The following is a 13,899-nucleotide window of genomic DNA, read 5'->3' as shown; positions in this document are numbered from 1 at the left end:
ACTAAGAAAGGTTGTCAAATCATAGCAGGTAAAAAATAATCATGTGAAAACCAGTCTGTTGTTGGATAATTCACCAAGGAGGAAAGGCTGCTAAAATCAGCAAACATTTGCTGCAAATCGTTTGCTTGGCTCTTGTTTTTCCTTAATGAATCAAATCTATTAGCCAGGGAAAACATCACGTTGTCTTGAAAAACAAATCATATTTGGATGCCTCTTTCCATGCATTTGGACCCATTTTAATGTGAACACACTAATTATGCTGTGGAGATGATATTGTTATGGCAGAAATGAAATGGAGTTTGCAGCTATAAGTACTCAGCTATGAAGCGCTGGAATAGGTATATGGGGAGAGATGCCTTTTCATTCCATCGCATTTCTCTTTAATATTTGTATCCCTTCACAAACAGCTTCAGAAGACGTTGCTGTGCTCTGGGGTGCAGAGGCAAAGGACCTGGCATTTGGGTTTCGGCAGCCTCATAACTGCCATTTATGTCAGAAGGAGTTTGCTGTTGACCAGGTTGAAGAATCATGTCCATGGCCTAATTTGTACAGATGGTAACTGGCTTACAAATTCCCAGTCTTCCTGACATGCTTTCCGAGGCACAGGGAACTGTGTGAGTCATATCGCTCCAGCTATGGTCTTTTTGGATGGAAATTATACTTTTAAATGTATACTGTGATTACATACAGCGGCGATGGGCTCATTTGGAGGAGCTGGAATGTAAGCCATTAAGCTGAGTGGCTGCCATTACGTACTGTGTTTGCCAACAGATAATAGACAATGATACTTCATCTGTGACAGCTTCGCCCTCTAGACTTTGAATAGAATTATCCTGGTGTGGAACCATTTTCCTCAGCACCATCCAGGTGATAATTTTGTTCTACGGGACAGCAGATGTGGGCTCTTATGAACAGGACAGGTGGAGCGGAGAGGGACGGGACTTGCACGTGTCTTTGGCAGCGTGACCTGGAGAGCGGGGAAGGGGCTGGTTACACAACGGCTGAGGTGCCACCGGTTCGGCACGGCGGAGCCAGCCGCACTCACGTCTCACTCTCCACTGCGCTTCAGCAGCGGCGTTTTGCACAAACTAAAATAGGAAGCAACATGGGAACGATTTGACTCACTCTTAGCAGGTGCTTGGGCAAAGCTCCTGTTACCTGCTTGGGGGCTCACATAGCTCCTGCATGGGCTTGGGTTTTCCACCCTGTTTTAGAGGCTGAGAAGTGTAGGTCCAAGGTGCAGTACAGTTGGGGGAGAGGCTTGTGGCATCTGCTTTGAGTTACTCTGTTAGAGAGGACGTTTTGGCTGTGGCAATTTTCCATAAAAATCTGAGAAGCCATCAGAAAGTGACTTTCATTCATTCCTAACCTGAGCTGAGAAAAGCAGCTTAAAGGTGGAAGGCTGCATATCCCTCACTGATCTGGCCAATCCATGTAATAAGCTTACAGGGTCTGATGACAATCTGCAGGAGTTACGTCTGTTTAACTAGCATCAATTTATTACCTTACTGACGAGACAGCCTTTTACATCCAGGATTGCCTGTTGAGCTTGTAGGAGCAAAAACTATCATCATGCAAAGTCAATTAGATGGAGGTATCATGGCAGATACTTGGTGTCTGGCTTTAGAAACTGCGGCAGCAAAGGTACATGCGGTGACACACACCCCGCTGTGCCACCCCTCTGCCGTCCCTCGCCGAAGAAAGAAGAAGCTGCTTTACGTCGCTTGCTTTTAAGTCGTTTTGCCCTCTCGCGAGTTGACACGGGCGCAAGGTGAGGCGCAAATGCGCGATGTGGTTGCTATAACGACTTGAGCTCTGTCTTGCTGGGTTTGTCGTGTTGGTGGTTTGCAGAGCCAGCTGCCCAGGCGTTCCCTTGGAGCTCGGGAGGCCGCTCGCCGCTTTTTAGTCCAGGTGCTGTAATACTGAAAGACGTGAGGAAAACTGGTGGGTTTTGCTGGAATAATTCTCTTGAAGAGCATAATTTAGGAGTCAGGAGGTTTGTTTGGCCTTTTCTTACTCTTGGTGCTCGTCCTGGTTTTTCCTCTTGCTGCCTGACACACAAGCAATGGGATTTTCACTGGATGGCTCTTGGTTTGCACTGGAGCAGCTGGACAGGCTCCACTTTCCGCTCCCAGGCTGGCAATCAGCCGGCAAAACTGGGACTGTCACTGTCCCTGCAAAGTCCCCAGAGCCAGGGCTGCTTTCTGGGGGCCATGTGGTGTTTCTCCAGCCATTGCTCACTTGCACTTGCATTTAATTAAACTTTTCTGGAAGCTCAGGATCTGCAAAACACTTTGTAGATGGCATTCCCCTCTTGATGCTCATCTGCCAACAAGCCACTCCTTGGCTGTATTAGATGTAGCTGCAGTGACTTACACTGAGAAATCAAGGGATCGGAACAGCAAATAAGGAGCTGGAGTGGTGAGTGTAAGTGGTGTAATACACTTGTCTGGACTTTGATCCAGTCTGGGCACTGATTTGTACTGATAACAGCCACTACTTTTTAAGTTCCAAGTTCTCATGACTTACTAAAAATCTCTCTTTTTTAATGTTATCATTTTGGCATCATACTAAAATACAAATATATGGGAATTATGCATTATTAAGTCTGTTACTGAAGATGTCTTTTAATATGTTGTGGTCTAATGTGACATAGTCCAGGCATCTGCTTCATTTTTAAAAGGTATTTTAAATGCATCGCAGTGATTGATATCATGAAGGGGCTTTTGCCTCTTGTTCCTTGTACTTTGCCATCCAGGAATAATATTTCTGTTTTATATTAGCAGCCTTACATTTGAATTAATTTCCTTTCATGATTTCTTGATGCTGGCCAACTGTGTCAGCTTTTATAGGACAAAGTGTCTACTTATGCTTTCATTAGTTCTGCTCCTGTCACTTTATTCATTTCAGTACGAATGCCTGATTCTAGATGGGCGAAGTTGCTGCCCTCGGTATTCCCAATGTGCATGTGCAGCTGCGTGTCCATGTGCCGTTGTCCCGCTAGGCAGAGCTGGGACAGCTCAGCTGTGTGTCACCAGCTTTGTGGTGGCCGATGGCCGCTCTGCTGCGGGTTCCAGAGTGAAGACCCCATGTCTGGGATGAGCAGATCTCTGTGCCTTTGTGAGTAGCTATGTTGAATAGTGCGATCCACTGGGATTGATTTGTGTAATTTGCTCCTTAGTTCCTTTTTGCTTTGGAAGCTCCCATGCGCCAGAGTTACAGGTGATGGATCTTCCTTCCCTTCAGAAGTTGCTCAGATGAACTGAGTTTGCCTACAGTCAGCGAGTCTGCTCCATGGGACACAAGTCTTTTGCTTTCCAGTTTCAGTAAGGACAGGCTTCCTGGGTAAAATAAGTCTAGATCGGGCATTTCTGACATATTCAGCCAAGTCTTGGCTCTCCATACATGGGTTTGAGGTTGTGGGTCCGGTCCCCACGGGCACAGGGATGCTCAGGACGATCCCCATGCAGCCCAGTTCTCTGTGCTGTTTCTTCTCAGCTCAGGGTTCCTCAGCAGCTTCTTGCCCCTCTCTGTACACTCCCAGAGCTTAATTTATATGTAGCTTGTAATATCCGTTTTGCTTATCTGTGTTATTCTGCACCTTGGGTAATTGAGAGATAACAGTATCAGCCTTTTCCCAAGTCCTGCAGTGGTCTGTACACAAAGCTTTGATGTTATCGGGCACAATATTTGCTGCCGCAGCATGCGGCGGAGCTGGGCTGATACTTTATTAATGCTGAAAGCATTACTTGGCAATCCTGACTGCTTCCCTCGGCCATACAGCGTACTGCAGGCTCAGGCCAGTAAGACTGAATGGGGCATAAATCAAAGCACGGCTTCGGCCATCTGATCACAGGAAGGATTTCCAATACAACTGTAGGTCTTGGAGGCAGTTACAGCCCTTATTTAGGAATGTGAAGAGTACTTTCTGAAGTCAGAAGGTTGGGATTTGCGCAGGTATTTTAGGTTTTGATCTTGAGGAGTATTTAGGCCATTTGTTTTCCACATGAGGGATTGCTCTGACAGCCGGTGCTGGCCCCAAGTCAGTGAGGTGCCGGGAGCTGCTCTGGCTGTGTTTGATGAAAGGTGCTTTTTTTTCCCGGAGCAGTTTAAACTTTGAGTCCCAGAACCAATCTCATCATTCATCTGAGCTAAAAGATTACGGTTAGTGGTTATTTGTAATTACTCTACATAAAAGATATGTCATCAGGCAAGGGGAGGCTCAATGTGCCCAGTACGCAAAAGGGATTGGGAAGCAATTACGGTGACATATGCACCATCAAAGTGGAGGGTTGTCGGTGCTCCAGAACCAATTAAACACCACATGGGCAGTGCTTTATTGGAGTAACTCTGTCTTGTTACTTGGGACTTTTCCTCATTGCTGCCTTGGTTTTATGGTTATCGTACATAGCTCTGTGTTACAGCTATTATTATTAATAGGAATGACACAGACAATAACTGTAATAAGGTGGAGAATAAGACTGACAGTATACCCTGGAGTTTACTGCCATACCCTATATGAAGCCAGGTGATTTCATGTGTGCCAGGGAATATCTTTTCAAGAAAATTTAAATCCATGAAAAATATAATAACCTAGTCTTAATGAACCTTCAAGCCTGTACTGGTTCTCCACCTTTAGATACACAGATAACACTTCCAACCAAGTGTGACTATGGGGATATCAGAAGCGCTCTCACTCCAATCAGCCTCTTTCAGCTCAAATCCAGCCATTAGTCAAATTCATCAAAGGGCTTGAAAGCAGAAAGGGAAATTCTTTGCCTTGTGCTTAACCTTTGTGTGATTGCACCTCTTCAGAGAATAAGCAAATCAAGTGGAAATGCCCTCCCATTTGTTTTGTGAATAAGCCGCACGGCGAATCCACTATGATTTGGCATTATTCAGTTTGTATAATTTCCGACGAGAGGTTTAAAAATAAATACACAATCAAAGGGACTGTTGGGAGATGGTAGAAGAGCAGAAGTACAACATGACGGGGTGGGGTGACGTTTTCTTATACCCTTCCCTCTTGTCTGCTCTGTCAACGGAGTGAACGTGCCCTGGTTGTGCCAACCAGCGGAATGTTGGACGGGAACATGGGCTGTGGGTTCTGCTCATACCCTACACGTGGTTTTGATGGGGGAGACACATGAGTGGATCTCAGCAGAGCTATAAACACCCTCCTTGGGAAATCTTTAAGATGACGGTATTGTTGTTACAATAAATGGCCCCATGATTAAACTGCCCTATCAATCTGGGTTGTAAGAGTTACTGCTCGGGAGGGAGCAACGCAATTAAAACACGAGAGGGCGAAGCAGCGTGAGGTGCCTTTCTTCTGCGAACATGGGCAGCAAAGTGATATTCTCATTTGACTGGGGGCTTGCAGATTGATTGTGTCTCCTGTTCTGCTGGGGTTACTCCGAGCATTGATTTTTCCACTCTGAATGCCAGCCCTCTGTATACTCTTGTTTGAAGATGTTTTGGCTGCTGCCGTAATGGAAGGGCCTGTTGAATACAATGGGAAGCGCTGTTGTTATTTTACAGTGCTTTTATGTTGTCTGAATCAAGGGCATCTCTGTACAGGAACAATTGGAACAAATGGCGTAGTCTCACCGTGTTTCTGCATCTCCCCTTCCTAGCCTGCTCCCTTTTCCTGCCGTCCCGCTCCTCTGGAGGAATACATACTTTATGTAATGCTGATTTGAAAGGGAACTACCCAGAGCTTTTTGACTATTGTAACTCTGTTGATGCATTAATAAAAGAGAGAAATACATCCCTGCCTTAAGGATATTCATGTTACCCAGAGGCCATGGTCCTAGAAACTTTGTAGGTACTTAGAGTTTGCTATGGAGATGGTGATCTATGGTATATTTCTTTGGGGGTTTTTTGAGAAGGTAACCCTTAAGTGAATTTTGGATTAGGGAGAAACTCTGTGCTGGAAACTCAAAGCAGAATCTCGTGAGCTAAGGACGATTACCAATGGAAGAGGTGACAGTGATTTGTGTGGCCTCAATCTGAATCACCCTCTTGAAAAGATTTCTGCTATTTTGTGCCCATTTCAGTCTCCAGGGACCAGTGAGTCCCTGATTTCTTTTTCAGGTTGGCTCACAAGTAAGTGTTGATTAATAGGGAATACTCAGCAAAATTTTGCAGCGGTGGCTGATTTCCTTAAACCACGTTTCACACTCGGCTGCCTCACCACGGGCGGTTGCCGACAAGGAGCAGATGTTGGCCTCCAACTGTGCCTTGTGGCTTTGGAAGGGAGCAAAGTTGGGGAAAATGTAGCAGCTGGACCAGCGGCACAGGCTCACCCCTTCCCCAGACGCTTCTTCTGAGCTGCCCCATCTCGTCAAGCTGCAGCAAAATCCCTTTGCAATGACACAGCTGGTTCGTGGCCGGTAGATTTACACCCTGGAAGAAGTTGTAATCTTGTGTTTAGAGGTCGCTTCCTGACATGGGCTTGAGAAAAACATCCTAGGTGGTGATCCTGGGCTTTTTTGATCAGGATGTGCAGGACCACACGATAGGGAGCGACAAGGCGTGTGGGACCTGCTGCTGCAGGAGGGTGTTTCGTGGCATTCTCCTCCTCTCCTTTGGGCCATATGAATTAGCTCCAGACTTGCTCAACTCATGGGGTTTGGCAGAGTGATTCCACCTTGTCATGTAACGGGGTGTTGTTCCTGTTATTCCTTCTGTTTTTATTGGAAGCTGCCCCTGTGGGATTAATGCCAATCCTTCCCCTTTGGCTGAGGCCTTGGGAAAGCGTAAGGGAAGGAGACAGTCGGGATCGTTTGCCAGATGGGCATTTCTGAGCTTTCCCGACAGCAGGGAGGACAAGGTGAGCTCAGCAGAGGTTTTGCAGTGATGTTCCGTGCTATGTTCGCGGTGGTACAGCCTTTCAGCATCTCCACCGGCATGTGCCAGGGCCAGGAGCTCTGGGCTCGCAGGCGTTAGCCCTCTGAAACCCTTTTTTACTCTTTATTATTGTTGTTGTCATTTTATTTTGGCAGCACCTCTATTGTAATTCAGTATTTCCAGTGGCTATGTGCCATCCTGGAAATAACATTGGCCTAGAAGAGAAATAATCCACATCGACCATAAGTAGGAATGATTTAATTCCTTTCCACTGACTTTACTTGCTATTGTGAAAGCATTCACCTGTTGTACAAGGGTGTTAGGAGCACCTTAAATAAGTGTCTGTAAGAGTGAGGGTTTGCGACTGAGTTATTGGAGGTTTACAGAGCACTTTGGAAGTGAAAATCCCTGGAAAGGCTGCTGTGCTTCTGGTGATGCAGTGATAATACCCCACGTCCTTGTTCTTAGTGTGTGTTCCAGAAATGTGTCGGCTGTGCGTATAATTAGAGGGAGCATTGTCTTTATTCCCTTTTTCTTTTCCTCATTAAGTCAATTTATTTGTGGTGCTGGGACACAGAAGCGGCTCCTCATCTGTCTTGCCTGGTACTTCTCTTTGGCCACAAACAGGTGTGAAGAAGGACCCGTGACAAACAGTGACCACGCCAGTTATCTGATCTTCACCCCAGACAGCAAGTGGTTGGCAGCGTTCTGAAGCCTCCCATGAAACAGTGTAAATTATTCTCAGGTCTGTTGTTAAGAAATGCTCATGGGCATTTCTCCTGGACTGGTGTAACATGGTGAAAGCGTTGAGGAACTTTTCTCTTTAGGCGCTTTAGTTTGAACAACTGGCAAGAGTAATTGATTTTCATAGGAACTAGGACTTTGGCCTGAAAGACAAGCAGCGTTCAGGGTATGTCAAAACCAAACGTACATTATCATCCATTGCGTTTCTTCTAGTTGCCTCCCTCTTCTTATGAGTAGGACTCTTCCCAAATATGTATTGTAAATATACAATTCTGAGATTTTCTGAATTCTTCCAGTGGGCACGGAGAACAGAATTTTATTTACAACAACCTTCTCATACTGAGAATGCGTTGTGCCTGAGAGAGTGTGATTTAATATTTGACTGTTCCTATTGTGATAATTATTGTTAAGTCCAGTCCCTTTTTAGCAATGGCCAAATTGTAGATGAGGCAAACATAAGATCTTGGAAATATAAATGTCTGCATCACCTAATTAAAAAAAGAGAAATAGTAATTTCTAGGGCATGATTCACCTCACTCGAAGGTAGACAACTGAAGTGGCAGAGGTGAATCACACTCCAGATGTGTCTCTTTCTCTCCACTGATAACAAAGGAGTCCAGATGACTGAGATGCTGTGCGGTAGACATTTAAAATTATGGGAGATATGTCCCTTTCAAGGTCTTTGGCTGAATCTGTGTGACCACAGTGCTAAGGCTCAGATTTGAAACCAAGAGACGTGAACTTTCTGAAGTGAAGTGTTGAATTATCTCAGAAAATAATATTTTATCCTGACCTTTCTCTAGTTCATCATCTCTTGGTGCCGCAGATGTCAGGTTCTGTCTCTGTAACCCTGCCCTGAGAGAGGCGGACGGCTCCACAGATGCAGCAAGATGTCTTGCAAAATAAATTAAACTGGATCTTTTAATTTGAGGCTCTGACGTTCTCTCAGTGGACCCAGCACATGCGATGGCTGGAACTCGAATTCTGCCGTCCCGCTGCCATTCTTTTTTCAGAGGCTGAACTGTGCGTGTGTTTTGTGAGGCCAGGACTTGCTTGCAGGCGTCTTGGAGTGTGGATCCATTTCTTGGATGAACGAGATGGACCAGGGGCGGGAAAGGACCAGCGAAAGCTAAAGGAGCCTTTCTTCTATCAGCTGAATCACACAGAATCACAGGATCCCAGAATGTCAGGGGTTGTAAGGGACCTGGAAAGCTCATCCAGCGCAATCCCCCCATGGAGCAGGAACACCCAGATGAGGTTACACAGGAAGGTGTCCAGGCAGGTCTTGAATGCCTCCAGAGTAGCACTAGAACAGTGAAAACCAAGAACTTCCAGCCTTTATCCTTGAGTATCAAGACTTTGTAAAGCCACCTCACCTCATCCCCGCCACTGGAAGCATCTAACAGATCTTTGTGTTAACGTCAGGAAAATCCCAAGCCCACGCTGGTGCTTTCCTGGCCCTCTGCAGGTCCCCGGCAGGCCTCGCCTTGGCCAGGCCGGGCTCATCAGAGCTGAGATTTTGTGCGCGGGGCTCAGAAATGCACTTTTTGCAGAGTAGGCTAGGAGGCTCTAAAGCTCAATCCCTCTCACGTTTGGTTTCAGTGACGTTTCTGTGGCTGTTCGGGCCCAGAACTGCCTGTGTTTGAAGTGACAGCAAGTAGCTGAAGCAGAAAAAGCAGCAACTTGGCTTGTGCGTAATAGCTCTGTTCCTGGTTCATCGTCGGTGAAAAATGAACTAAAATACCCAATGGCATTAACAAAAGGAACGAGTGTCAGGCCAACCTGATTTATTTTTTGACAGGAAAACTGATTTTCTAGAAGAAGAGAACATACTCCATTTATTTAGTGAAGCTAAATGCAAGATCACAAGGAGCCCCTGGCAGGAGGTAGCCATGGGAATAAGGGGGAGATGTTACGTATTACTGCAAGATTTCTGTGACACCGTAATAAATATTTCCTGCTGTTTCACAAACCTCTGGTAAGGTCTCTTTGGGAATAGTATTTACAGTTCTGGTCATGTGTGTTCAAGAAAGATGCAGGCAAAATATCTAGATGCCAAAAAGTGCCAGTGAAATGCTCAGGGGAAGGAAGAGCCGTCTGCTAAGCCAGGGCTGAAAGAGCAGAGCTTGCTTAAGCGGGGAAACCACAGGCTGGGCAAAGGAGGGACAGTGGCCATAAAAATCACTAATGAGGGTAAAGAGCTCAGGCCTGGCAGAAGAGGAGATGACTCTTAGATGGTCTTGAGTATATTGAGCGGGTTTTCCTCATCTGTGATGTCGTCGTTCCTTCCAGATCTGTCTTGGTGTTCTTTGTGGTTTGAACTGATTCATGGTCATGAAGCACCGAGCAATCTTGATTTGGAGCGACGCAAGGTGTTGTGAGGAAGCACTGAAACATGTCACTGAGCATTCAGCTGCTGCACTAGGATCAGAAATCAATCTTTGGCACTGTTGATTTCCAGATGTAGCTGCCGTTCCGCTAAGTGAGGGCCCAGAGCTGGGGTGAGCTGGGGGTCCCGCACCACCTGGCTTCAGCTGCCACCAGTTTGGATGTGTTCCTCTGATGCCCAGCTCCTTGCAGCTCTGGATCAAAAGCCCGAATGTGAGATCAATCCACACCAATACTAGCGATGCCCTCTGTGATAAGTTCAGCACATCGACGATGCCCATTGCTTGATTCTTCAGTGAGAGCTCTTTAACCCGTGGCTTTGTTTTCTGTCTGCTGCCAGGTGATCTTGTGATGTTTGTGCGTAGACAATGTGATATATGGAGAAGCCGTGCTTCTTTTACAGCTGATTTCAAATTAGATTTGACAAAATGGAAGTAGGAAGAACATTCTTTTGCTTTATCTGCTGCAGGAACAAGAGGTCTGCTGAGTAGATACATCTTGGCTTTGAGGGAGAACGGCACTAAGTGCCAAGTTAGGCTCTCTTAGATCTTGCTGCTTTATGGACAACTGTTTCTAATAATGGAAGAGCTGAAACTCCAACTATAATTGTCACACCTAAGGTTTCTTAAAGGAAAGTCAGTTCAAGGAAAATGGTAAATCAGGTCCTTTAATCTGTTGACTGAATCGCCTTTAGGGACTTGAATGCTCTTATATGTTTATGCCGAGAACCCTGCAGCAGCGCTAGAAGGTTTACTGCAGGTTCTTACTGTGCAGGTAGTTATTAGCAAGCATTTTGGTAAGCCAAACTTACAAAAGAGCTTGCTAAGAGCTCTCTAACCGTTCCCAGTGCTTCTGCACTTACATAACAGCTGCGACGGGTTATTGTCTTTATGCTTTGTAGTGCTTGCCTAAATTGAAAGGATATCTGCGGCTGTTAAAGTCTTGCCACGTGGAAGGTCTGTAATGGCTGCAGCACTGAACTCTTCCTTTGTGAGCTGAAATTCTGAATTGGAGACGAGCCCAAGTGCATATTCAGTGCGTCTCAGACAGCAGAATTAATGAACAAGGTTCAGGATGGCTCTGACAAGCTAATAAGCATATGGGTGAAGTCTATATTTGCTAGGGCAGTCTTACTGTTCAGTGTAGAATTCCTGCAGTGGACGAAACATAAACACAATTTATTATTCTGTTAAAAAATAGATGGCTATCATTCCAAGGAGCAGCGGGTGTCCCAGGCATAGATGGATGATTTGTCTTGTGGATGCACAAGTATCAGTGTTCTGATGGGTCCTTTCTGCAAGCATTACGCGGGAGTTTTATATATATAAAACTAGGTGGCTCACAATGAAAATGAGAATCAGTTAGGTCCAGCTCTAAGGCAACCGTGTGCTCCATGTGGAGACACGTCAGTAGGTCCTGTTGGGCACAAATGTGGCCTCAGTCCAGTCTCTGGTGGGCAGGCTCCCGGCAGCCAGCGCCAGCAGGTTCAGGTGGGCAGAGCGGGGTTAGGCCGGGCTGTGCTCCAGGCCAGGTCTGGAACAGGTCTGCAGGGTGCCACAGTGCCCGTCTGCTCTGCTGTGTAGCCTCAAGGTTTCAAAAGCAAGGGATGTCAGTACATCACCAGCACAGAACAAATACTGATCTCTCAGTTCTAAGAAAAAAAGTGTTCTTCTAAATATGTTTGCAGGCTTTGCTTGGATTTGCATGGAAAGCCCTCTGAGCCTCAGACTGATCCTTTAACTGAGCAAACTTGCTCTGAAATGAAAATTCCTTTGCAGGACACCATCACTTGGTTTTGCCATTTTTGGGAACTCCCAGCTATACCTCACACTAACCAACTTGTACCAGAAAGCCATGTACCCTGCTAGATGTGCATGCTCTTAGATGTGGCGCGGCGGTGAGCGGGCAGGTGCTGGGCACCCATACGCAGTGCTGGCTGGCACGGCGCGGTCGGGAGCAAGCGGCGGCCGGTGGCGATGGTCGCAGACTGGGTGACATGATGGGAGGGTGAAATCGTTACGGATTGGAATGGAGGAGAATTGTTTTACTTTGGCTGAGCGCTTCTTTCTGTGCTGCTGCTGTGCATGTGCTTGCGCCGGGGAACCGAGCTCGTATTGACTGCTGGTTTTCTGTTTTCAAAGCTGATCAGTGGTGGTTCTATTGTAAGTGCTGAGGCAGTATGGGATCACGTCACCATGGCCAACCGGGAGTTGGCGTTTAAAGCAGGAGACGTTATCAAGGTCCTGGATGCTTCCAACAAGGACTGGTGGTGGGGTCAGATCGATGATGAAGAAGGATGGTTTCCCGCCAGCTTCGTGAGGGTGAGTGACTTTCTTCTTTTTACCACTACAATGAATCGCTACTGATGCTGCTCAGAACGGTCCATGAACTGAACTGGTTACTGTTTGTTATCATTGATGCTTATTTCCAGCCCATCTGTTTTCTGTCTGAAAAATGGGGAGCAAAGAAGTTTCCAAAAGAAACGAGCGTGGGGTTGAGGGAGGCTGTGGTAGGTACTGGCTCTGCTTTTCAGGCTCTTGGGCTATGGAGTGGTCTTTGCTGTGTGTCTCAACATGTTGTAGCCTCTCTCCTTAAGCGGTTCTTTGGAAAACCAGAGCTACGAGTAGATGATTTAGTGGGGCCTAAAAGTTCACACCAGCCACGTTTCGAAGAGCTTTCTGGTCTGCATGTTGCCCAGGGAGGTGTCAGCGCCCCCCTCTCCAAAAGCAGCGCTGCATTTTGACTCTTCAGCAGTTTTGGATATAAAATCACTTTGCTATTTAGTCCATGACCAGCTCTGGTTATTTTTTTTGAGGGGACAAGGAACCATTTTGCTTGTCTCTGTTTTTCTGCTGAAGCAGGTTTTGCTGTACCCAGCCACCTCCTGTGGCAAGCTGGCCTTTCGCAAGTAAGGAGGATTTCAGCACTTTTTATGAAAGCCAAAGGACAAGAAGCAGCCCTTTTTGCTGTCATCGGCTCCTGTTGCATTATTTGGGCGCTCTCGAGCCTTCTTTGGGGAGCCAAAACCATTTGCTTTGACCTTGCTCGCTTCCTTCTCCTCTCCCTGCTGCGCAGCATTCCATAGGTGGGATCACAGATTTAATTCCTTTAGAAGCTTAGGGGATATGGTTCAAAAAACTGAGGTTTATTTTGCCTGGTAAAATTATATGAACGATAACTCTTTCCTCTGAGCCTCGCAGGCGATTTGACAAGCTCCGTGCAGCCACGGGAAGACTGTTCTGTCCGGACCGCACACCGCAGGCCATGCTGCGTCCTAGGGAGATGCCACCTTTGGTTCTCTGCCTGTCTTGCCCTCTTTTGAGCGACTCTGCATCATCAGCAGCCCTATTTGATTACATCTGGGAAATAGCCATACGGATTAGGAAAACTGGGTTAAAATGTATGACCTGGTGGTTCTTAATGATGCACGGTGACCACCAAAAAGGGAACCCAGACCTTTACTCGCTTCTGCCTCCCCGGTGGACAATTTTGTCCCCTACGGGACACACAGCGCAGGTCTTGTGTCTCTCCTAGGTCTGGGCAGCACTAAGAGCAAGAGATCAGTGACTGCAACTGGAGCCTGGGCTGCCTCATGAAAAAGCTTATGCTGTTATTCTGGCGCAGAATAACAAGTAGTGTTTAGTATTTTGTTGAATAGGGCACAGTGAGTCTGACCCTCAAGCCAGTGGAGGTAACATCAAACAACTAAACAAACGAGCCTATTTACTCTAAGGTCCAAAACCATGGATCATTCAACTTGGCTGAACTTTCCACCTCTCCCTACACTTTGCAAAGGCTGGGAGGATTAATTTGGAAGCTAGGAAAGACAAAGGAGGTGAATCAATGAATCTCAGACTGTTATACACAAATATCTGAACAACATCCTGGAACAAACCTTGGTGCTTAGGATCGTGA

At 46.4% G+C, this 13,899-nt stretch overlaps 1 protein-coding gene across 3 annotated transcripts in view; it reads left to right on the top strand.

Annotated features, from left to right (window-relative positions):
* The window catches only part of ARHGEF9 (Cdc42 guanine nucleotide exchange factor 9), a gene marked incomplete at its 5' end in the record, with an annotated part of 121,216 nt that overhangs the window by 50,583 nt on the left and 56,734 nt on the right, over window positions 1-13,899 (top strand). For 2 of the 3 annotated variants that reach the window (XM_080352906.1, XM_080352905.1), the window contains one exon: window positions 12,126-12,305. The exons of the other annotated variant lie outside the window; for it this stretch is intronic. In XM_080352906.1, the coding sequence (XP_080209032.1) occupies window positions 12,126-12,305 (180 nt within the window). The remainder of the gene's footprint in view (window positions 1-12,125; window positions 12,306-13,899) is intronic. 3 annotated transcript variants of the gene reach the window in all.

This window comes from Nesoenas mayeri, assembly GCF_963082525.1.
Source record: "Nesoenas mayeri genome assembly, chromosome: 13".
NCBI classification, from domain to species: Eukaryota; Metazoa; Chordata; class Aves; order Columbiformes; family Columbidae; genus Nesoenas; species Nesoenas mayeri.
This window is presented reverse-complemented; position numbering and strand designations above follow the sequence as displayed.